The sequence below is a fragment of the Corvus kubaryi genome, unplaced genomic scaffold, assembly GCF_017639235.1.
Source record: "Corvus kubaryi isolate FWS band 111438036 unplaced genomic scaffold, C.kubaryi_AGA036_p1.0 split1-131, whole genome shotgun sequence".
NCBI lineage: Eukaryota > Metazoa > Chordata > Aves > Passeriformes > Corvidae > Corvus > Corvus kubaryi.
The window spans coordinates 17,078,379-17,103,487 of record NW_024582073.1 but is presented as its reverse complement, the minus strand read 5'-3'; the positions used below and the strand labels follow the sequence as shown (position 1 = coordinate 17,103,487).

The 25,109-nt window shown below is 42.3% G+C and overlaps 1 protein-coding gene across 1 annotated transcript; it reads left to right on the top strand.

Moving 5' to 3' along the window:
- Nucleotides 1–700: 700 nt before the first annotated feature.
- CD38 (CD38 molecule) lies at nt 701–24,730 on the top strand. The gene is made up of 8 exons (XM_042053448.1): nt 701–1,002; nt 14,889–15,018; nt 15,657–15,792; nt 16,493–16,575; nt 18,169–18,245; nt 18,897–18,989; nt 21,198–21,284; nt 23,135–24,730. Exons 1-8 carry the CDS (start codon nt 770–772, stop codon nt 23,214–23,216), a joined length of 921 nt encoding a protein of 306 aa, XP_041909382.1. The 5' UTR covers nt 701–769; the 3' UTR covers nt 23,217–24,730.
- The last annotated feature ends 379 nt before the right edge of the window (nt 24,731–25,109 follow it).

Sequence of the window (25,109 nt, the reverse complement as noted above, 5' to 3'; positions counted from 1 at the left end):
TCCTTAGATGATTTCACACAGCCTCAAACATCCATAATTTACATACTTGTCTTAGAAATTCATGTGACAGCTAATCCAAGCCTGTGGGCAAGGAAGAGAAGTAAAATAACCCACCGCGTGTTGATAAAGTATGCTTTTATGAGTACTGCGAAGTTGATTCTGCCTTAGATAAAGTCAGAGTCAACGCCTGTCTTTTGCAAACAAATTAATTTCGAGCAAACAGACTGGGGTGGTTTGAATGAATCTTTTACTCACACGTTAGACAGAGCATTTATTTGTCGCTGCAATTATTTGAACAAGGACTCCGGGAAATTTACGAGTTATTTCCCGGGGTCACTTGTGTGCGTTCCCGCCGGTAACCTCCCGAAGCTTAACTCGGGGAGGTCATGGCAAAGTAAGGCACAGAGGGCGAACAGCATCCAGGCTCTCACTTTCCCGCCCCGGTCTGGCTCTAGACCCGGCGGAACGGACGGAGCCCGCGGGGCGGGGGCGGGGGGAAGCGGCCCCGCGGTCCGGACCCTGCCCCGCCGGACCCCCGGCGGCCGCGGTCAGCCCAGGGGTGCCCGGACAGCCCCGGGGTGCCCGGAGAGCTCAGGGACCCCCGGAGAGCCCAGCGCTCCGCGGACAGCCCCGCGCTCCGCGGGCGGCCGGTGACCCGGGGCGGGCGGGGGTCAGCCCGGCCTCCCGGGCATCCGCCGGGGCGGGGGCGGCGCGGGGTGACAGAAGCCGCTGTCCCTCGGCGGAGCAGCTGCCGCCGCCCCTCAGCGCGATGCCCTTGCAGCAGGGCTCTGCCCGGACGCGGCAGCGCACCGTCCTCCTGGTGGGGATCGTGGTCCTGCTGGCCGCGCTCGTCCTCGCCGTGGTGCTGGCCTCTCTCCTGACCCATGGAAGGCACGAGGTCAAAATGCTGAAGTGGAAGGACAGGGGGACCACCAAGAACTTGCAAGAAGTCATCCTGGGAAGATGCTACAACTACATCAGGGCGCAGTACCCAGAGCTGGGGTGAGTAGAGGTCTGGGTCACGCCTCAGGTGTGAGGTGAACAGAACTGTCTCTCTCCTCCACCTGGCCGTGACCACTGGGTTTGCAGTGGCAGGGAGAAATCAGGAGCTTAAGACTCCTGCTTCGTAGAAAAATGTACAGGCAGAAACTCGGTGCCCCAGCGGTGGCTTTTTAAGGAAACTACCTGGAGAGGCAATAAAACTAACAGTAATCCTATGTCAAAACATAATAATGTTTTTCGCAACTTCCCCAATGCCTGCTGAAACAAAAGCTTGAATTCTAACAGGTTTGAGTACATGGAGGTGAAGCAATTTGCTGTACAGCTGATCTGCCAAAATCGTGTAATGTGACACTGCAGTCCTGTAACCAAAACTACACAGGAGGGAGGGAAAGGAGAAGGTTCAACACAGATTTATAGGACAGACAAAAATGTTAGAAAAACATTGAGAAGTACCTTGGGGTTATTCAAAACTGATGTTTTTAGCATGTGGGTAAGACTTCCCGATGAGCACAGACAGCTTGCATGGAGAAATAGAGGTGGATCACAATACCAGCTCAGCAGTCCCAGGCAACACCTTAGCCCAGAGGTGGTCCTTGCTCAGCACATCACAGTGGGTAGTGCAACACCCCAGGCAGCCCATCCCTCCTCTCCTGCAGAAGAGATTCCATGGGCCTAGGTCTGCAATAGTGTATTAGAGCTGAGAACTGATTTTCTGATCCCTTTCTTTGCAGAGAAAGGGAAAATATGAAATAACGGGATACTGGGGCACCCAGACCCTCAGGACAGGAGCCAGAGTAGCCAGGGTCTCTCAGCAGGGAACCATCCATCCCTTCTGTGGCACCAGCCATGCTGCTTTGTGTCTGCAGTGAGCCTCTGGCAGACTTTTCCAGCGCCCTGGCCTGGGTGCTGTGGGGCTGCCCCACACCTTGGCCAGGTGACAGAACCATCCTGGTCTTTGTTGTAAAAAAGGCAATTGCCACCACTTGTTTTCATGACATTGAGCTGATGAGAACAAAGCTGATTATAGTTTGCTTGCATTTGGGTTTCTTTTGGCTTTGGATATCCTGTGCTGTATGAAAAAGCTGATTTGCAGTATTTGAAGGGTCACATGGAAAATCATGACCTGAGGGCACAGAGACTTATTCATGCTTTACATTAAATATTTGAGTGGCTTTAGTGAGGGGAAGAAAGATTCTTTTACAAATAAAATTTAAATGCTCCTGAAACTTGCAAAATCATATGCATGTTTCTAATAGGATACATTTATTTATTAAAGAAGTATACACTCAATATTTAAATCTGATATTGTCTTCAAGCCTAATAGGCTTTATTACATGGGCACATTTCATTCAAATTGGGGTGCTGAAGATGTGAAAGCCACTTTTGTGTGAATATGCTTTCAGCCACTGCCACGTATGTTTTCACTGGCAACACAGTCTGAATCTGGACCAAGAATATCACTAGGGATGATTTGTTTAGGCAATTAATTCAAGGACAACTTTAAAAGTATCACAAATCCATGATCACAAGTTTTCTAAAAAGTTTGTTATTACAAGGGGTAATATTTTGTGCTATTCATAATCCAACAATATTTAATTATCTTTGTGGCTGTGAGCTCACTTTCTTTCAGATTCAATGACTTCTGTATAGTAGGACCCTTTTTTGTTTTATTTTATTTAAGAGACAATTGTTTCCAAGGCATAGAGCACAGAAGAAGAAAAATATGCTTGTTTTGTACATCTGAAATGTTCAGAGGTTTCATGAATGGAGAATTAAATCTAGGTGCTTTTCTGGGAATCAAACCCAAGATTGCTCATTTCTGACCGCACTGAGCTCTGTGCAGTTTGTGATGTAACCAACCACTTCTGTCACTGGCGCTTTCTGATAATGACATGGGTGCCTTTAGGACACATCAAAGAGTGGGATCTTTCATCCATCTCTCTTTCATCATTAATGTAGGCCTTGGATCCTCTGTTGTATGGGATCTGTGGTGCAATTAATCAAAGAGAATAGGAACAGGGAACTTCTGCAGGGAACTGCAGAAATATGGGCAGTCTTATGAGCTGAGCAAGCTGTGCCCTATACTCTGCCAGAACTGTTGCTGCCGCTACTTCCCACCATGGGAACTTCACTATCTTGGTTAGAAATCTTTTCATTTTGTCAGAAATTTGTCCATACTCTGTTCTCGCCCTTTTAATCTTACACTGATACACACATTTGTTTTAAAAGATCTGCTTTTAGGAAATTAATGGGTATTTCCTTTTATTTTTACCTTTTTTTTATATCAGAGTCAGTAAGTTCCACCTTTGATGATATTTTCTGAACATAAAATCTATTCACTGTGGTAGTTAGTGAGCGTGACATTTACAACGTTTTGCAGTGCCATATTTCAAATTGGAATAGCTGGCAGGTTTTGAAAAATAGGGGGATTGTTGACATATAACTATGGATTTTATACTGTTTCTAGCTATCACAGATGGATTTATCAGAGTTCACAAGTCTACAGCCCCCATTTAGCTCTGCTGTTGCAACTGCGTGCTGTAAATCATGTGAGAAGGCCTCTGACGGGCTAGTGTACACCTTCATTATCACAACTCTTCAATCCTTGAGGATACCTCCTTGCACTCTCCCTCAGCTTACTGGAGCCCTTACACCATGCCCAGCCAGCTGACTCTGGTCATGCTCTTCTCTTTTCCAGTACAATCTTTGGGCTGAACCCCAGCCCAATGAGGCCACTGAAGGGCTGCTGCTGTCTGCAGTCGAGTTTTGTAACCACCTCATACAACCTGATTTTTTGTTGATTTGATTTGCTTACTCTTCAAATTCATCAAAACTCTGCACTGAACTTGCTCACCAAAGGACATTTCTTTGGTACTGCATTACAGCATCTCCTGGTAAAAATTTTATTCAACTGCCTGTGTGCAATACAATCCTCAGGTTTATTTCTGCTGCTGGCTGGCTGACTGTTATCATCTGTACACATTCAATTTCCTCAGTCTTCCTGCATAGAACCGTTGTCACGACAAAGTTCATGAGAAAGAGGAAGGGAATACCAAACACTTCAATAAAGCATTGTCAATATTAGCCCTCTTTTTAAGGACAAAAATGTGGATGGTATAGCAGCAGGCTTTAGAGGGTTTGTTCCCTGCACACAGAGTCACACACCTACACGCTAACAGTAAAGAACAACATTTCTCTTTTGAATTCCCTGGAAAATACTGGCTCCAAAGCAATAGTTTGTCACAGCTTGGCAGTCTTACCTCTTTTTCAACATTAACAGAAACTAGAAGTTCTGATTTCACTGGTCTTGTAAAAATCCTGCGTGGCAATCAGTATGGGCGGCAGTTTTGGCTGAATAAAACCAAAGGCAGTTTGAGCTGAAGAAACAATTTGACCTCAAATCACTTCGTCCTCTCCTTCCCAGTAATACGGACTCCCTCTTGTGGCTAACAAGCCGCTTGCAAATCTCACCTCCAGTCTCATGCAACGCAAAGTTTCCAAGAATTTATCCCTGTTGCAGAGTGGGGAGCACAGCGGGCGCTCAACACTGCAGGCTCACCTGCACAAGTCAGGGCACTCAGCAGATCCGTGCTGACAGAGACCAGTTGTGGTGAGACAATAACTCACCCATCACTCGGAGGATGCTGCTTATGATGGTTTGGCACCTCAGTGCCTGTTGGGGGAGGAAAAGTGGCAACACCTGTAGCCGAAGTTAACTGGTTTAGGTTTTCTCTTCACCACGTTTGAATTGGCAGGCTGAGATCAGGAACCATCAGCACTTTGTGACCTGGGGAAGGAGTGGAGAAGACACATTATCTAAAAGGTCATAGTCACTAATGCCCAAAGCATAAATGATAAGTTTTTTGGATCTAGAAATAACTGATTTTACATTTGCAGCTCGAGAGAATTTTCATTCCCTGCTAATGACTGCTCCCCCCTCATATCTGCTGTTACTTCTCAGTTGTGAATTCACAGAAACACAGAATCAGAGAATGGGTCAGATTGGAAGGGACCAGAGAGGGTCAGCTGGTCCAACCTCCATGCTCAAGCAGGATCATCCTAGAGCACATTGCACAGGGTTGCATCCAGAGAACCTTGCAAGGACATACTATTTCAAAATTGTTTGAAGTCAAACCAGCTTAATTTTTGTCTTCTGACAGGAAGAGAGTACCAAGGACACAGACAGGGAGCAGTTTCAATAACACATGTAACTGCCAGGCCCAACAACGCTACTGTGCCTGAATAAGCAGTGCAAAAACCTGATGATGAAGCTGAAAGGGTAAAATTTCAATACAGTTTTAATGCAATCTTGTGTGGACACAGAATATATTTTCCCCTTAAATATAATTAGATCAACCAATGTTGTTTTTATCGTTAACAGCAAATTCTGTTGTAACAAATTTTAAGAGCCTATAATTCCATTAAATTAAGTAAGAGTTGGTCCATGTCCAGGAGAGCTGTCTTCTGACTGCACAATCATGAACACAATTTGGCTTTCTATTCCTTTGCAGCCTGTAGAGATGGAGATACATTTTGTCAAAAAGAACATATGGACCATGATTTTGTATGAGATACTATTGCATTCACAGCATAATTTCTTCCCGAAAGACATCTGGGGCTTGTTGTATGCTTACTTTTGCATTTTGCCTTTATGCTTTATTCGGCATTTTTAATCTAGTTTTCTTGTGTTTGTTCACTGATTATTAATACTTTCCCATCAAGCATGGTACTAAATACCCATGATATGATTCATTGTCACAAAAATCTTAGCTTTATTTTTTGTAGACATGATATTATATTGAAACTTACCTGAGATTTGTTTTTTCATTAAGAAAATATGCCTTACATAAGAGAAACCATTACTGAACCAGTCTTCTGAAGAGTAAAAATTACTACCCAACTGTAGGGCATTAGACCCTCTTAGAGTGCTCTGCTGATTTCTAAAGCTTCCTAATTTGATATCCATCAAACTGCAAAGGATTTAGTGTTTCTTTGTTTTTAAGAATACACTTTCTAAAAAAATCTGTTACCATTGCTGTGCCATCTTTTTTGGTCCCAGAGCAAAGAAAAGGCTTTATATGCACTGTCTGTGGAAAGGACACGGGGGCCTGGTGACAAGCTGAACATGACCCATTCAGTGTGCCCTTGTGGCAAAGGCCAGTGGTGCCTTGGGCTGCGTGAGAAGGAGCATTGGCAGCAGGGGGACAGAGGGGATCTTTCCCCTCTGCTCAGCCCTAGTGAGATGTGTCTGGAGTGCTGGGTCCAGTTCTGGTCTTGTCACTACAAGGGAGTCAGGGACATACCTGGAACACCTCTGGTGAAGGACCATGAGGATGATTGAAGTGTCTGAGATACAGAGACGGGTTGAGAGAGCTGAGATTGTCCAGCCTGGTGAAGGGAAGGCTCAAGGTGATAAATACCAGGTGAGGGGAGTAAAGAAGAGAGAGTCAAGGTTTTCTCGATGGTATTCAGTTGCAGGACAAGAGGCAATGGGCACTAACTAAAGTACAGAAAATTCTATTTAAACATAAGGGAAAAAACAGGGGTTTTTTACTATGAGGGTGATCACAGAATGGAACACATTGACTGGAGATTTTGTGGAGGCTCCATCCTTGGAGAAAATTCAAAACCAGACTGATGCTAGTCCTGAGCAACCTTCTCTGAGCCAGAGACTGGACTAGATGATCACCAGAGGTGCCTTCCTTATCTTTCATCTCTTAGGAAATGCTTTTAGACTTGTAAGAGGTCCACTGGGAAACTAGGACAAACAGCAGTGAAAAAATGTTTTGGCTCATCTCTAATGGAAATGGTGTTGATATCTTGTTCCTACATGTTTGTCTCTCAGTGTTAAGATGGGCACTGTATCATCATAATAACACACTGCTTATTAAAATACCCAAATCCTAACATGCTGTTAATGTTCCCCTCCCTATTTCATGTGCTTGTGTGCTGACTTTAATACCTTTTCTGTGTTAGCCTTTGTTATATGAAACATGCATAGCTCTGTTTTTCATTTCTTCTGTCCTTCAATGTTTATAGCAAGGTTTTCTTATACCATTGTTCTTCCTGAAATTGTATACAAGTGACTTCAACTGTTCTTGTAATTTCTTGGTAGCAAAGACATCATTACTGATATTAACAATTGTTTGAGTCTTACTTAAAAGTACACTTCTCTTGAAATATGCTGTACTGAGCTTTTATGGGGAACTGGAATATAATGTTTCGTAGGCACAAATAGACAGAGATTAGTACATGAGAATATAGAGGCAGGGCTACTGGCTATGGAGTTTGTCCTTCAAGAGAGTCCTCATTTAGTTTAAAGCTAATTTCCATAAATACTCAGGGCTGTAAGATAGAAGTCTATTTGGGTTTTATTGTCATCTCTTTCTAAAGGAAGTTCATTAGAAAGAATTAATTTTCTTTCAGCAAGAGACAAGTTCATAGGGCAGTGGGTAGCTATCATGTATTTGTTCTTGAGATAACTAATCACCAGCATATTTATTTCTGCCCTTCTGGAGTATAAATGCCACTACTAGGCTATGAAAAGCCATCCAGTTATGTGCAGAGCTCAGGCTCAGGTCTGTGTGGGAAATCTACCCTCCCATATTGTAACTCCACAGACAAACCAAGGTCTGAGAGTCCAGCAGATTTAAGGGGGAGATGTCACAAGATACATTGCCTTTTGTCCATGGCCAACATCAATGGACCGTTAAAGTACAGAAATGTTGTTGAGATCTGAATTTATTTCTCACTTTGACAGTCATATGTCAACTCACCTGTCAGTTTTCTACATTGAGTTATTATAATATAAAAATTGTCATTAAATTACTCTCCATTTCTCATATACTCAAACTTTTTATATTCATTGTGCAGTGTTTAGGTATTTAATGGTGCAAGATTCCACAGAATTTCAAATATTTTTTCACATTTGGGTTAGTCTACCCATATTGCATCACTCTATTAAAATATCCTTGCAGTCATAATCTCCTTTGGTTTTCATCCCCGATACTAGAGAGAATATTATTCTGTCTGTGCTGGCCTTCTACGCGTTAATCAGAAGTATTTGCTGATGAAATACTTCTCTACTTAATTTTCCACTGTAACTCTTTGCAGCTATTTAGTCATTCTCAGTCAGTTCTTTGCCTTCTCTCTTGTTTATTGATTTTATAGGATTGACTGTACAGGGCAATGTCTTGTGGCTGTCTAAATTATAGCACCACCCTAGGATTGAAATTATTAAATGTTTTTATGAGCTTGTTGCTGAAAAGGGGAAAACTGTTCTCTCCCACTATTCCCTGCTTCAGCTCTCCTGTAACGTCTGTAGAGATGTCAGTGAAAAAAACCCATACTCAGAGGTGGTATCATTCAGCTGTCATTGCCAAGGTACGGCTAAAACTCAAGAGCTATTTAACACCTCAGAGCACCGTGAGGAAATATAACTCTGCTTATCCATAGGGATAGGAGGAATAGATCCTTTTTCCCTCTAGGGTCAAATGAAAGTCTGTCTCAAGTGTCCAAGGATTGAAAACATATGCTGAAGATGCATTCTGTCATCCCAGGAGATGACAACAAAATAAGGAATTAGCAAGGAGCTCACTCACAGTTGAACTAAATCTCTGATTTGTTCCCTTGTCTGTGTCCTGCTCACACAGACCACCCTTAAAGAAGGGATTTCTCCCAAATTACTGCATTTATGCCACATCCCAGTAGCTTTAGTTCTATTAAAAACAAACAAACAAGCAAAACAAGACAAGACAAAACAAAACAAAACAATATAGTGAAAATTCACGTTATGGGGGGAAAAAGTAAAGCTTCATTAAGCTATTGAATATTTCCCTGCTGTAACATACTTTAATTTAGATCAACATACTTTAATTTAGATCACTGTTATAGAAGTGTTTTTACAAGTTTAATATTAACATTAAAACTCTTCTAAAAATACCCTTTCTGATCAAGGGGCGAGATGCCAGCTTAAATTTATGTCCTCTGTATCTGTTGATGACATGGCCCTCACTTGGAAACTTAAACTATAGAGCAACTATTACCCTCTGTCAAAATGCAGTCCAGGTGAGACTTCTGCCCTTCTGGAGGCTCTGTTCGACTTACAGAGCATCTCTGAAAGCACCATCTGCTTTCGCAGCTTGTTTTTCACCCAGGGAGGCTGAAACCCAGGCAGTGAAACAATCTCCTTATGTAGATGAACTCTTCACTGGTTACAGCCGCCACCTCTTGGCTCGACCCTTCCCGGAAGGGTGATAAGGCTCAGTGTTGTCCTGCAGCACCAATTCCCGACTCACATAAAATACTCTGGGAGCTATAAACCAAAGCCACAAATACTCCTGCCCTTAAAAATCTTCTTATTGCTGCCAAAGGTGAAGGACTGGTGTGATGAGGAGCTGTTACTTGCTCCAGGTCATTCCCTGTACAGGATCATACAAAGCCCTGAGGTGCACCCAGCAGCAATCTCAGTACTTTTTCCAGACCTCCAGGCTCCCCCTCTTTGCCATGCAGAATTTAATTGCTCTGCCTACAGGCAGCCTTTCCAGAAGTCACCCTTCTCTGAGGCAGGGTTCTGGGTCGCCCTCTCTATCCCCAGTCAGTTCCTCCAATGCTTTGTTTACTGATTTTTGAACTATCTAACTAGCAGAAAGCAATACTTACCAAATCAAGCTGCCAAAAAAATCAAGCATGTCATTTTCATGTTGACAAAAGTCTGTTACCTTAAGCGTTATGGTGGCAGACACTTTGCAGTAATTAAGCTAAATGGGGAACGAGAGGCTTGTGCTTATTGAAGACACAGAGATTGACAGGCCTAATTTTTTCCTTCATCTTTTTCCTTGCTGATTTTCCCCCCTTCTATTATCCTAAGGCTAAAACCAGCAGACAGTAGTGTCCTCAAACCCTCAGCAACGACAGTGTTTTGGCTGACCTCTCTTAATTCACATCTGTCTGATTTTTAGGACAAAGACACCTGATGGGAGGGTTTAGGTGCTGCACTAACAAGAAGGAAGCCGATCCCTCGTACCCACGGCCCCATTTTCTAACTCCGTGCCCTGGAGATGTGTCGCGCTGTCACCCGGCATGAGGAACCCGCGCCTTTGGGGCTGACCTCAGCTGCTGCTCCTGGGGAGCTCCTTCTCCCGCCTGATGGCAGTGTTCTCCTTGCTTTTAGCTCCAGCTCAGCTTCACTCCGGAGACGGCCAACCACAGCTGCCTGGGCTGTCCTTGCCAGCAGCTCCAATCAATCTGCTCCAAAGCAGCAGTGAGACACGGCAAGGCTGGAAGTAGGGACGGGAAAGCTGAAGAAATAAAACCCCAGAAATGTTTAGGGCAGAAAAGGTAGCAAAAGGGTTCTGAGTTACAGAGGGCTTCTTCTCAACACAGGCATAAATGTTACTGTTCCTTGCATAATCTCTGACATAAAGACATAGCTACATATAAGCTCGCATGAAAAACAGATTGGATATGGATGTACAGATTTCACTGCTGTCTACAGCCACCACAGCTTACCAAAATGCAGCAGATAAATTGACACAGGCAAAGAGGGGTCTGATAGATGCAGAAATGTTGCTGTGCCATTTCGTTCCTTTGATGTGCATTCTCCTTCTGAGATATCTGGGCTTTTACAGGTGAAGCCCATGCCGTAGATCCCCAGAAGAGTGACAACTGGCTTTATGTCTTTGAGGAGCTATGTTATAACCACAAATATCTTGCTGACTTTTTAAAGGGTCAGATTTCTGAGTGCTTAGGTTCATCACAGTTTTGGCTTGCCGTGGTAGCAAGTGAAAAGGACTTTCTTACACAAGTTTCAGAGGTTTGATCACTGCACGGGTTAGGTACATGGGCTCAGGGAACTGTTTCCAGCTCTAACTTCAGAGCGTCACCACAGAGCCACAATTAAAATTTCAGGCTGTCCTGAAGCCATTGCAATGCTTTAGAAATAAAATTCTGGACCTCGGAAAAGCTGATATTGATTGCAGGGGAGAACAGGTCTCACCAGTGAAGTGTCTCTGCCTGGAAGGGTGATTTGAAAACATGGGCAGAGTTGGTTGAGTTCTTCAGAACAAAGTCTGGAAGTAATTCTTTACTTGTAAATTTGAAATAGGTCCCATACTTGAAGCATCTCTATCAAATTCTTGAGTAGAAAACTAGAGGCAACACAGCCCGAGGGAACGCTGCCCTTCTTAAGATATTTTCAGCATTCAGTGTCAACCCAGTGCTGAACTGAGAGTAAGACATTGTTCATGGTGTAACTGAAATCAGCAGGATGAAACTTATCCTTGATATTAAACCAATTAAATCAGTTTCAATTTGGGATAAATTTGCTCCATCATGTCCAGTTGAAGAAAAGAAAATAAAATCGTAAAGCAAAGAAAAAAACCCAGTGATTTACCAGATAGCTCAATGCCATCCCATTCGTCCAGTGTAAGGCTACTCTTTCAAGGTTAGCCTGACCAGTGTATAGATATGCAAGAAATAATGATGCAGAAGCTGTCCATTTTTCTAATATGCACATTAAAATTTGGCTGCTGGGATAGATGCTAATGGAAATATTCTTGGCCCCAGCTTTCACTTGATAAGATTAATGTGATATTCATATACAAGGCAAATGGATAGAAATACTCAAATTTATTGGAAAACGCAAATTCTATCCCAATGTAGGGACAAATGGAGGATATGCTTTGCAGTATGTATAACATTTGGATTTAATATGGAAAAGTTTATTTGTATCCCAGCCCTTATTGTATGCTATACTGAGTTCAGGGTAGAGTCTCTGGCTCAAAAATGTCTTACGGCAAGTTCTTCAATCCTTGTTTTCCAGAAAAAGGTTGCAGTTTTCAAGTTTATAGATTTCACAGCGTTCTTTCAGTTAGTTATTATTTCACTATTACCAGCATTGCCCAGACTCTATTCATAAAAATAAAACTTGAAAAAATTAAACACAAATTTAGAGTATATTTATGTTACATATCAATGAATTTGGATTTAATATTTCAGAGTCTATAGTAGAAAAAAAGGCCTTAAATATTTCAGCATAAACAAAGTTAGCCTCAAAGGAAGAAATCCATTATGCCGAAAGAGATGACATTATGATATTTGCAGATAGGATGCAGAATTATTTCATATACAACCCAAAATACACAAACAAAAACCAGAGAAAGAGAGCACCCAAGGCCCACAGCAGAATTATCTGAATTGGATGCATTTTATTAACTGGTAGAGTGAGGATCTCTTTTGCAGAGATGGTTTTCTTTCTTTTGTATATCCAGAAAGAAAACTAAGTCAACACATTCTATGACTTGGGAGCAGCCTTAAGAAAAAAGTTTGTTTCTCCGGCATTTTTTTGGCAAGGCATATGTTCAACCTGAAATTGTTCTTGCTGGAATTTTTAGCATACCACATGCCAGAAAACTTCTTATATTGGTTCAGAAGGCCTAGAGCTACACCAGGTCTCTGCCCTCACCTCTACTCAGTGGGAGTTAAATGCGGCATACCAGACAAATATTTTCTTTCTGTGCTGGAAAAAGGATCAGGTGAAACCTTATTAACAGAGTCTACCTCAACAGTGAGACTGGAAAGAATGGCATGTCTTCTTGGAGCTGGGATTTGCAGGTCCTCAAATCTTCTCAGTGCTTATCATATGTAAACCAAAATCACAGTTCTATGTGCCCGGTAGTCTCTTGAGGATGTGAGATAAAATTTGTGCTTCATATCAGAGAAATAGCTTTCCAGTGGCAAATCAATTACTTATTGTTATTCATTTGTAAAAAAATACATGTTGATAGTTGAAAACAGCAAAAATAAAAGTTTGTTTAGCTTTTGTATTTTTTTTTACATTGATGATCTGTGCTTTTATTTCTAAAACAATGCTGAAATTGCCTAGTTTCCATAAAAGCCCATCTTTGTGACTTACCATTCTTCTGTGTGCTACAGCTAACAGTACCACACTGATTAGCAGCTGTAGAAGAGACTCCTCCGTTTGCAGGTTATGACCTACAAACTTCTGTGATATTAAAGATACAGTCTGGCTTAGCTCTGCCAGGACTGTGCATAAAGACTCTTCTCTCAGGTATTGGTGACACTGACAGACATCATCCAGTGCTGAGTTTGGTGTCTTGAAAGGACAGAACATTGATGCTTTGGATTAGTGACTCAGCAAACTGTCTTGGCATGATCATGAATCTCCTGGATGGTTTTCTTTGTGGGTCTCATGGCTGTGAGTTGAGCCTAGCAGCAGAAATGCTTTATATTGTGTCTATCTCCTACTTCTCTGCTTTGGAAATAAAAAAAAGCATGGGTTTTTTTATGGTTTCTTAAAAAATATTTTGTATTCTGAGACCCAGCATAAAAATTTTGCCACATGAAAGGATAGATCACCAGGTACCCAGCTGTCACCTGTGGCTGTTAACGCTCTTATATAAAGCAGATTTCAGGAGTAGCTTAAAAAAAAAGAAAAAAATTACTGCCTGGAGGACAAATCATTTGACAAATTAGAAAGTGTGAGCCATATAAATGTCTATGAGATGTGCCTGTGCTTCTAGCCAAGCCCTACAAATTATCTTTATGATACCATTGACAGTGCAGAGCAAAGGGGACAGCTGCATTTCTATAATGTCACCCCTCAGTCAGCAGGAGCCCTCTCTTTTGGATGATTCAGTGTCTCCATGTTGTAATCCTTGGTGGCAGAGAGAGGTATTTACAACTTCCCAACCCCTAAATAAAGTACCAAAGTTTGCATGTGGGTTTGCATGGTCTCTGTGGGTTATTTACACTTTGCAGCCAGAGAAAGGTTCCTCCAGGACAAAATTTAATACACCCAAGTTAAATCCTGCTAAGTAAAACATGAATTCTTGCTGACACAAGAGTGCAACAGCAATACAATGACCGTGCTCCCTGCAGCATCCACAGTTTGGCTTCTTAATTCTACAGTGATGTAACTGAAAGTGCATTTAGGCTCTTGAATGAAAGATAATAGTCCTGTTAAAAATCATCATTGTTACTCATCTTTATTTACCAAGAAGTAAATTTGGTTCATATAAAAGAGAGGTGTGGTCCCTAATGCAACTGGGGCTGGCTCTGTAACAGACTGGCATGACATGAAAGGAAATTTGGGATGCACCAGAGCTGCCTCAGTTGGCCATTTAGCTGGAGACCCTCCAGGCTGACGTGCCCTGTCCCTGCTCCCAGGCTCAGTTTCAGACAGCAATGTACAGTGGTACCTGATCTGGATCCTGGTTTTACGTGAGCAAATCCACCATGCCTCTAGCAAAGCCAATAGCTGCAAATTAGTGCATGAACAAAAATAATCTCAGCTAAAACTCTGCTTTTGGTTTGGTCCCAAACAGCTAAATCACTGCTTTTGTTTTAGATAAAATTTATATTAAATTTAGTTTTATTTTACAGATTTTTTTCTGTAGGGTCAAACTCTCTGCAGGGAGACACATGGGCATATTTTTGGCTTGCTGTATCTGAGGGGATAGCATCCTTTGGCCATACTTTTAAAATGTACAACCTATAGTCTGAGAAGCTATTTGCTTCTCATGATTTGGTATGAATAATCAAGAAATTTGATCTTTTGGTTATGTGAAATCAGCATGGATCATTTTAAGGGATAAGAACATAGATGACATTTGGATATTGCAATAAACAGTAATTTGAAGTGCAGGAGAGAGAGAGAAAGATGATTTGGAACTGTTTATTCCTCAGTATATATTTACTCTGCTGAAGATACTCTGCTTTTGTAATGGATCATATATTTGGTGCCTGAGCATAGTTGGAATTCTTCTAACATCTGGTCCAGAGTGTTTGACTAGAACAGAGGGAGAACCTTTCACAGACACAAATACTCATAAATATTTATTAACTATGTTTTAATCTTTCGGCAGAGATAAGGATTGCCTAAAAATATGGGAATCATTGAAAGATGCATTCATTTACAAGAATCCCTGTAATATCACAGCAGAAGATTATCAGCCTTTGATGGAGCTAGCGAGTCATCCTATTCCCTGTAACAAGGTAACAATGCATGGTGGGCTGTGGTGGCATGGCAGGTCTGGGCAGTGTTCTGAGCGGTGGGATCTCATCCATAACAACTGTGAGGGTCTGTAGGTCGGTGAGGATGATATTTTGCTTTTGCACTTATTGCCACAGTCCTGCGGTTACACCTTTGGACCCCCGTAACCCTGTCCATGCCCTATTGCTGGGAATCATCCCTGTGTAAGGCTTGCCTCAAGCCAGTACCAAGATCATCCCAGTGAAGTGACACAAATGTCCCTGTTCCCTGAGCATATGGCTCTCTGTAAGGAGCAAGCCGTCATGTCATTAGAGGGACACTGCTTCCAGAAAGCTGGTCTTCCATATGCAGCTCAAAAGCAAACAACAAATTTGGTATATATCCTATGAGAACTAGTCAAACCTTTCTTTCAAAATCCTTTAAAAGCGAAACATGTCCCGTTCCACAAAAAAACCCCACCCAAAATACTTTGCAAATGAGAGTGTTCAAATAAGAACTGACCCACCAGGGTGAACTTGCTGCATTTTAATATAAACTAAAACTCCTTCGTTATCATGAACCTTCTGGTTTTCTCCTGAAAAAACTTCTGACCAGCTCTAGCATAGTTATCACTCACCAGACATTGTACCTTATTTCACAGTCACTGTTTTGGAGCAAGACAAATGACCTTGTTCATCGTTACACAAAATCCAACCAAAATTTCCTTACCTTGGAGGACACCTTGTTGGGTTATATGGCTGATAGAATTTCATGGTGTGGAGACCCCTCTGCCCCAGGTAATCAACACCTAAACACAATCCTTTTCACATTCTTTTCTAGTGATTTAGTTTAAAACCTTAACTGTCCAATATTTTGGAAGTCTGAAAATAATACCTATTTCTCAGATTAGATTAAAAACCACATCTTTGGATGTTATTTTAACACCAAGATGTTGCTTGAACTATGGTGACATCTAGACCTCTTTACTTAGTTTGCTTGCTTCCACCCTGTGACTCCTGTGGGACAAACTGCAAAACAGGAGTGTCATTCAAACAGGACCTGGCCACAGGCCAGTCAAAGTGCTGGGGCAGTGTGCAGGTGCCTTGGGGGTATCACTGCCCACATGACTCCTGGGTTGGTGCTTAAGGCTTTAAACTGGGCTGGAATTGCTGAAAATGTTGGGCAAAGCTTAATTTTTCCATGCAATCAGACAGCACTTGTCAAGAGCCAACCTGTTTCTCACATTTGGGACTGTGTGTTTTCCCTTCTCAGTTTTCTGAGAATTATTTTTGGTATGGGGTCTGCAACTCCCTCCCTGAAAAGACTGTGAGCAAATGGGAAGACCTTTGAAGAGATGCAAATTCGTTTTCCTCTTAGAGCCCTCTCCTCATGTAGTCTTCTTGGTAGAGGGCAAATCTTTTTGCTCACAAAGCCACATAAGCCTTGCAAAAATATTCAGTCTAACCTTAGCTATTCTATAAATGTATTTTTTCTCAGGAATCAACTATGAATCTTGTCCGAAACGAAGTGAATGTGAGAGCAACCCTGGCTCTGTGTTCTGGAAAATGGCATCCAAGATGGTGAGATCTAGAATAAATCTCCCTGAATCCAAAAGCATAGAAGTGCGCTAAGTTCCTGACATTGCCAAAAAATGATATTGCAGATTGGACTTAAAACATGGAATAGTAGAAGTTGACAAAAGCTTTAGCTCCCGATGTCAAAAATCATTGTGTTGGAATCCAAGGTCCCATATTTAATGTACAGTATTTAATGTCCTTGTAGTTTGGGCATTCTTTTTGTGGACAGAGCCTGAGTGTCAGTGTCTAGAACAACCCTTGGCAGAGAGCTGGAGCTCTGCAAGTAATATTCACAATTATAGCAATCACCTTAATTAAATCACAGGACTTAAATTGATACAGTAAAATATATTTTAGCATGCTAATGTGGAAAGCAGTACCCAAATTGGCACAGAAGTTTTCCAAGAGGCCGAGAATCCCCTTGCACTTCCTGGTATAAGCCTGAAGAGCACATCCTCCCACATCAGTATCTGGCAGGGTTCCTGTGATGTCCCCACCCATAGACACATGCCAGCTCCCATCACAAGAATGAGATCCTGCTGGTCCCAGCTAAACAATTAGCCTGGCTTTGTTGAGTCAGCACTTTATGGGAACAAAGGGCCAGAGAAAAACCTGATGTCCTGTATAACTTTAATTTTACATGTCTCTCAAGGTTTCACCCTTGGTGTGACTATCAGTAGGTGACTGCTCAGGTGGAAAACAAGCATTCCTGTATGCTCCATGTATGTAAGAAAAAGTCTACTCACCATAAAAAAAAGAAATTGTTTTGTGGGTAAACTGGAAGTGAAAATGGGTCAGTTCCAGAGTCTGGGAGAGATAAAACCACCATACAGACTGAGCTTTTGCTCAGGTGCAGGCTTCCTTCCTTCTTGAAACTTTGCAGCTCTCAAGATCTGAGTTTGAGCCACACTATTTAAGAGGAGATGAAAGATTTGATAAGTACAGTCACCTGCATAAAGTTTTTTAAAAATTCTTTGTCTTATCAATGGATTATATATCTAGAGTAAGTACTTTATAGACCTTAGTAGACTTTAAATATTTGGACATGAGTTGTAAAGAATAAAAAAGCAGTGATTACATGATCCAGTATATCAAAAATCAAATCAAACAAAACTCAGTGATGAGTTTTAGTAAAATACGAAGAGAGAAAAATCCCAAGCCACAAAAGAACAAAGAGCATGAGTCACAAGGAAACAAGTATGTCATTGTCTGTGTGTCCTTAAACTAGTGGTACCTCTGTTCTGGCTTGACCTTACTTCCGGAGCTAAAGAAGTCATAGGATTATTGTGAATTACTACAGACAGTTGTCACTGCTGGGGCTCTGGAAAGCCCTATAGAGACTGAAACCAGCCAAGTTGCTGTACCAATCCCATGCAACCTTAGACAGTCAATTCATAGCTGCCTAATGAGGCTTTATCACAGTTTTGCCATAGACTTTGGAGGCTTTTTTTTGCACTGAAATGTTCTGCAAAAATATTGCCCAGATCCTCTGCTTGTATTAGACAGTTTTGAGGACACCAGTGAATTCTATCAGCCCCAAGTCTGACTTGGCACTGCATGTAGGGTCAGAGTATAATGTCCATTTGTTTTGTTCAGTTTGCAGAATCAGCATGTGGTGTGGTTCAGGTGATGCTGAATGGATCAATAGAAGCTGGAGCTTTCAGAAGCAGCAGGTATTCACTCAGCACACAATCATTCGTGTTTCTGTGGGGCCGCATGTGGTGTGTCTGCCTGTGAGTCCCAGTGCAGAAGGCTTTTTGGTAAATTCACCACTGGCTGATGTAAACCTGATTCTTTTAACTCCTTCTATACAGACACTGTAACTGAAATCCTTCTGAGGGTATGTAGATGGGGTATCCAGTGCCCTCTCACTGCACAAAGTAACTTGATTATTACAATTTCTTTGGTTTTACCCCACTAGACTGTGCATCCTTGGGCTGCCTGGCTGGAAGTGCAGTCTTGATTAATATCAAAAGAGGAAGAATATGCTCTCTGAGGAAAGAGCCATGGTCATTTCCCTGGCACCAAACCAAATCAATAGCCAGGAAACCAAACAGGAGAAGAGGCATTAAAGATGGCAAAAGTTCAGCTTGTTTCTGTCTGCAAACAGTTTCAGAAGTCCTCCTGAAAGTGAAACAGGAATGGGGAGAAAACATTTGACCATAAGGCAATTAAATAATCTATGAAAATCCATTGGCAAGATGATGTTCTCTCCACTGAGTGTAATAGCAGCACTAATAAACACTGGTATTTGGGGAGTGTACTCTCTACATCTTTCTGAGATAACTAAGAGTGTTTTGCTGTTTTGTGCTCCATTCTTACAGCATCTTTGGAAGTATTGAGGTCTTTAACCTGAATCCAGATAAAGTCTCTGAAGTGCACATTTGGCTTATGCAAGACATTGGTGGACCCCAGAGGTAAGTCACACTGGTGCACAGTGATGAGCAGTGTGTGGAAGGCATGGGGCACAGCTCACGTCTGACAGTGACATTGTCTTAAACTCATGAAATCTGCTCTACGTTCACCCTTTAGATGCTTACTCTGCAGGAAAGAATAACGTTTGTACTGTTGTTTACTGTTTTTTGTAGGTACTGCTAAGTTATAGCTAAGACAACTTAGTTATAGCTAAGACACAATGCCATTTCCCTTGCTTTCTAGAGGTCCCATGACCTTTAAGTTCCTCTCAACCCCACTGAGCTCCTACAGATCTTTGCTATGGGTGCAGCACTGAAGTCAGAGACCAGGCTGTTTGCAAGGGTAAACAGCTGGGAAATATACTTGTCCACAGGAACAGCATAATTATCCTGAGCACAGCCATTTTTGATTGCCAGAACAGGTTGTGGAGTCTCCATCTGTGGACATACTCAAAACGTAACTGGGACCTGGGCAACCTTCTCCAGCTCATATTGGTTTGACTAGGTGATGTCAAGCAGTCCCTTCTTACCTAAATGAGTCTGTGATTTTTAACAACAAATCTGTGCTTGAAATGCTTACCATGGAATTACTGATACCAGAACAGTGACCTCAACTCACATCTGAGCCTTTCTGAGTGATCTTTTTCATCCCAATTAGATTCATTTGCAGATCTATCACATTTCAAGCACTAAGCATGAGGCTCTGTGCCTTTGACCCCTCCTTTCACAGCCAGTTCTGTGGCTCACATCATCATAGTGCACTGCCACAGTTTCCCCCGTTCTTAAGGATCTCCATGACAGAAACAGGAGCCTTGGCGCCGTGGATCAGGAAGCAGGCTGTGATGATGCAGCGCTGCTTAGGAAGGAGTGTGGACCTTGGTCAGACAGCCTCACTCTCTGACACAATTCCAGCTCCAGTGTTGCAGCCCCTCCCTTTAGCCCAGACACCCAGAAATGTCCCCGTTCCACATGAGCTGACATACCTTCCATGGTTCACAGGTGTGCATCTATGCTGGGGTCAGCATACCAGACTTACTCTTGTCGTCCTTTGCATAAAGGTTTGGTGAAGAAAAGGACATCGACTAATCTTTACATCCGTTTCCCCAGACTTTGCACTGGATCCTTTGTCCCATGATTTCCCAACATCAGAAAAGCCATCATGCTCCCCCTCAACAGCTTCATAAAGACAGTGCCCTGCCAGCCCGCTTGCTGGACACATCCTTCTCCTGTGACAAGTTCATAGCAATTCCCTTTTTATTTTCTTCTTGCTTCCAAGGAGAGAGAGGAAGGGTAGCCCCAATAGTATGTATTCCTTATATCTTCTGGTTTGTATTCCATGTTGAATCACTGATAGCTTGTCAAGTCTAGTGAACAAAAAAGAGCTTGCTTTGCTTTCCACTAATGTCATATGTTAGGAACTGGATTTGCCCCCAGCGGTAGAAATGTGTCCTATGCTCTGGATGAGGAGATGATTTTTACCCTGAGGTAGCAAGTATTTTGCTGTGTCTCTGTCTGTGCCTATGACACTTGTCAAACCTCTGACTACAGCTTTGGGGCCCTTGGGCTATTAAATTAAATTAAGCATAGAGATAAAGATTTTGTAGGTATGAGAGTGCTACATGTTTCATTAAACCTTTACCTGGATGGGAAAGAAATACACAAGTTAGGGCTCCTACCAAAGCAATAGTGGTTGAAACAGCCCCTTGTCAAAATAGGGCAGCAGCAGCAGCCATAAACTGAGTCAGACAGGAGGTAGCTGCTTCCTCCCATGCTTTCTATCAGTGTCCTCCTATCTTACTTCCTATCTGAGACTTGGCTGCTGGCTTTCATGATTGGCCTTTTCTTATCACACAGAGGACTTGATCCTTTTGCCCTTTCACAGATTTCAATGAGCCTTATATTGTGCTGCTGTGGATGGAAGCCACCAGCAGCAAAGGAGCAGTTCTAGAGCACCCTAACTGGGAATGGGACTGGGTCATTTCCCACAGATGTCCTCCTGCATGAAGCTCTCATGCAAGATGCACAGCTGAACATCCCATAGTTTCTACCAGCAAAGGCCCAATGGTAGCAAATTTCCACAAACCCAATGGACTTTATAGCACATTAGCAAACAAGCTTTTAAAGAATCTTACCTATAATAAAGCATGTGGAATTTAGGTGAGCATTTTGTACACACAAGGAACACAAGTAACTGAAGTCTTCTCTCTACAGTGAATCCTGCTCAGGTCATTCCATTCAGAAGTTAATAAGCATCTTAGAAGAGCGAAACTTTAAGATCATTTGTGAAGACAACTACAGGTAATTATCCACTCATAATGGTGACAACTTTGCTAACATAAAACTAATATTGCAGGTTAACAGCAAGCTAGAGAAGACTTCCTCCTTCCTGCCGTGACATCCCTCCAGTGTGGCTGGGTCTTTCTCAGGGACTTCCAGCCAGGCTGCAGCCCTGGTGTTGACTGGGTCTGGGGCTTGCTCTCTGCCCTATGCTTCCCATTGAGCATGTTCAGTTGTTTTCAGGGAGGGAGAAATCCAGCTGCCAGATTTTCTTCTGACTGGGCTTTTACCTAAAATAATCTGAACCAAACAGGCAGCTTTCCTCCCTGCTGCATACAGATAACACAGGGTTCCAAGGGTGGTCCTTACTTCCTTCACCATGGTTTGAGTGTGCTCTCTGTCCTGCTGCTTTGTCAGAGAGTGAGGCATGAGACACGATAAGCATTACTAATTACTATAATTTACTATTGTCAGCAGCTAAAAACAGGAGTCTGGGAAACAGCAGCCCAAGTCCTGACTTGTCTGAAATCTCCATCTTCCTGCTGAGGAAATACAAAAGCCAGAGACCCTTTATCTCTCTGTGTGGGTTCAGAGACCTTCACACAGAGCAAAATTATTCTTTAGAGACATTAGAAAAGCAGCAAACATTCAATATTGCTCATATCTTATCTGTCAGGAACAGCTTTTCAGTGTCAAGGACTCATACTGGGATAAGAACATTTACAAAGTAAACATACATTTCTATGAACTTCTGAGTTTGTGACAATAGTTTAAGTAAGGAAAAATTGGTCTGCAAAGGAGACAAATGATAGGTCTTTAAATCTGAAGGCAGAGCAAAACGTTCCTGTCTGGGTATTGCTGAACCTGATTAATGGGTGCTCTGCACTTCGTGAAAAAATTAGCCCTGGTGTAGTGCATAAATCTGCCAAATCATGTGCTTACTTTCTCTTTGGGTAAATGGAACCTTTTACCAATACTCCCAGGACTTTTAAGTAGGTTCAGATTATTTCAGCCTATGATGAAATGGCCCACGGGGCAAGGCAGAAAGGGGAAATATATCATAGCTTAGACCCCTTGTGTCTTAGCACAGGAAGGTACCTGGCACACCCATTGCTGTATCTCACAACTCACTTCTGAAGGTAAAGTAACCAGTATGGCTTTTTGTCAAAGCTCAGCTAACACAGATATAAACAACTGGATTGAACAACATGGACAATTAATTTTATTATGGGCAGAATAATAAAACAAGAAATTTACAGGTAAAGCCAAACTTCAGACTGTGTAAGTTGGCTTCACACCCCTACACTCATTGCAAACAAAAACGTGTGGGTCTGTACCAGCTGGGCATCTGGCTTTTCATGCCATTTAGCAACTGAAGCTGATCATTTTCTCTTGCTCTTGTCCATGTCAATAGTATCTTCCAGAAGTTTCTTTAAAACTGGATTCACTGGATGCATTAGAAAAAAACCTCATCATATGTGACATTCATAGCAACAGCTTTCTGTTGTAGCATTAGGGGTTACCAGTGAGTAAGCCAGATTGTGAACTTCCAGCATGGCAGGAATTCCACAGTCTGTGTAAGACATGTTGCTTCTTTTTTGCAATTATTTTTTATATTGCAGCATAGCTGACATGCTGTGAGGTCAGATCCTACTTTGTTTTCTACTGACTTGCCCTTGTCCCTAAAAACACCTAAATTACCTTTCTGCAGCAAGATCAAAAAGAATTACCCTAAGAAAAGCCATCTGCTTGATAAGCACAGGTGTAACACGCACTTTGACTTTCACATTGCATTCAGTAACTGTGAAGTTACTCTGTTGTACTTGCAAAGTGGTTATTAAATATTTGTTTGGTTTCATTTCTTATTTCAGGCCTGTTCAGCTCCTTCAGTGTGTGCATAACCCTGACCACACAGACTGCAGGCTTTGCACCAACGGCACAGCAATTCCATGAAACAGAGTCCCCCGCACTACTGAAAAATTTCATTCCTTGTGTGTAAAGCTGGGAAAGATGTGGCTACATAGCTAAGAGTGATAACAGTAGCATGGTGTGTACTGAGTCCATAACCAGAAATCCTTGCTGTGGTACTAACAGCCAAGTAGTGGGAGACAATACCTGAGGTGTGATACTGTACATACGCACACACAAACACACTCTTTCAGATGGGCTGGGCCTGTGGGCAGTGACTGAGGGCAAGTGCTTTGCCCTGGTTTGCTCCCTCCTATACAGCTCCCCACTGGTACAGAGCAGGGACTCCCTGGGGCATGCACAGAGAAGAAAGAGACTTTCTAGGAGAAGCAGAACTTGCCCAGATCAGCACTCATCTTCCTTCCTGCTGAAAGGTTAGGTAGGAAATGACCAGGACATGCGACGCTTTCCCTGCATCCCAGTGCAACCTTCCCCAGAGGGGAACATTGCCCACTGGCACATAGTATAAATCATGGCTTTCCCAGGTACTGTGACACTTCTGAGCAGGTAAAGCAAGCAATGGAATAGGCAGAGTGGTTCTTGCCTTTTAATGGGTATCACAGTAAACAGCTGGTGGGAAGACAGCTGAGCTGAGCCAAGAAAAGAACAGAAACTCCTGAGAGGGTTGCCTGCACCTGTAAGAACTGCTGAGTGTGCAGCCGGGAGAGAAAATTGTGAGACTGACTCAGATAGCTCCATTAAAATCCTACTGAATATACCACTGCTGGTCAGATTACATTTTATTCTTAATATAGAAGTAGACACTAGCCTCCCAACTTTCATAAAAGGTCCCTCAGGCCACAGCTTTAATACTGTGGAATCCACTGGAATAGAAACAAACATCAAATGGTTGCCACAGTAAGGAGTCTCTCTTGACCTCAGTTTCTGCAGTGAAAGGTGGTGCCTTGAGGTGTATAATTCACAAGCACCAACACGCCATAGTGCACTGAAACAGCAGGTTTCACTGATTTCCTTTGATTTCTATTTTACCAGTCTCAAGTGCAGTGCTTATAGCAAAGCAAGTATCTGAGGCCAGCTTGTGGCCATGGCTGTAGTGCCTCTGTGCAGTGCCATTGACACTAAGTGAGCAGAGCAGCCTTTGCTATAGATACACTCCTGGGTGCTGAGGTGAAAATGTAACCAGCAGTTGCCAAGCACATCCTTATGGAACTACACAAGCTGGTGTAACTTTGAGCATCTCTAGATAAAGCTCGTCTCTGTAATAGCAATAGAAGGCCTGCACTGAGCCTGGCTGGACCAACCCAAGACCTCACCCGCAATGTTTACAGTAAGTGAAATGTATTTTTATTTGCAAGCTGTTATGTAACCACTTAGATGCATCAACATAGACACATACCAATACTTTGAAATAGGTTTTTTCTGACTATCAGTTAAAAGTTTGTATTCATACTCATTTTTGTACTTCTTCTGTTGCAATATAAAATATTGACTGTAAAATCAAGACCTATAATAAAATTGCTGATGACAAATGTTGTTAATTCAGTTTCACATTGTATGTAACCTCAGAAAGTTAAGAAAGAAAGATGCCTAGAAGGCCAAAATCGGCCACTTCCTAAAAACAACTCAGAAATCTGCTCAAAGTATGAAACACTATATGCAACCACCCAGGACAGCAGAGAAACAGAGCCCATCCTCCCCAGGCTGTGTTCTCCATCTGATACAGAGAAGTCACCGTTTTTGTAGGTGGCTGGAAGTGAAGCATCCTGAGTCTTTATCTTGAACATAGACATACATATATGTATTGTTCTTGGCCATAGTAGTTAAGAAAGATGATTGTTCTTATCAGTGGTTGTGTACTAAGATACTAAGAAGCAAACTGTGCTTTTGGAGGCTGAGGTGTGCAATTAATATGGGCAA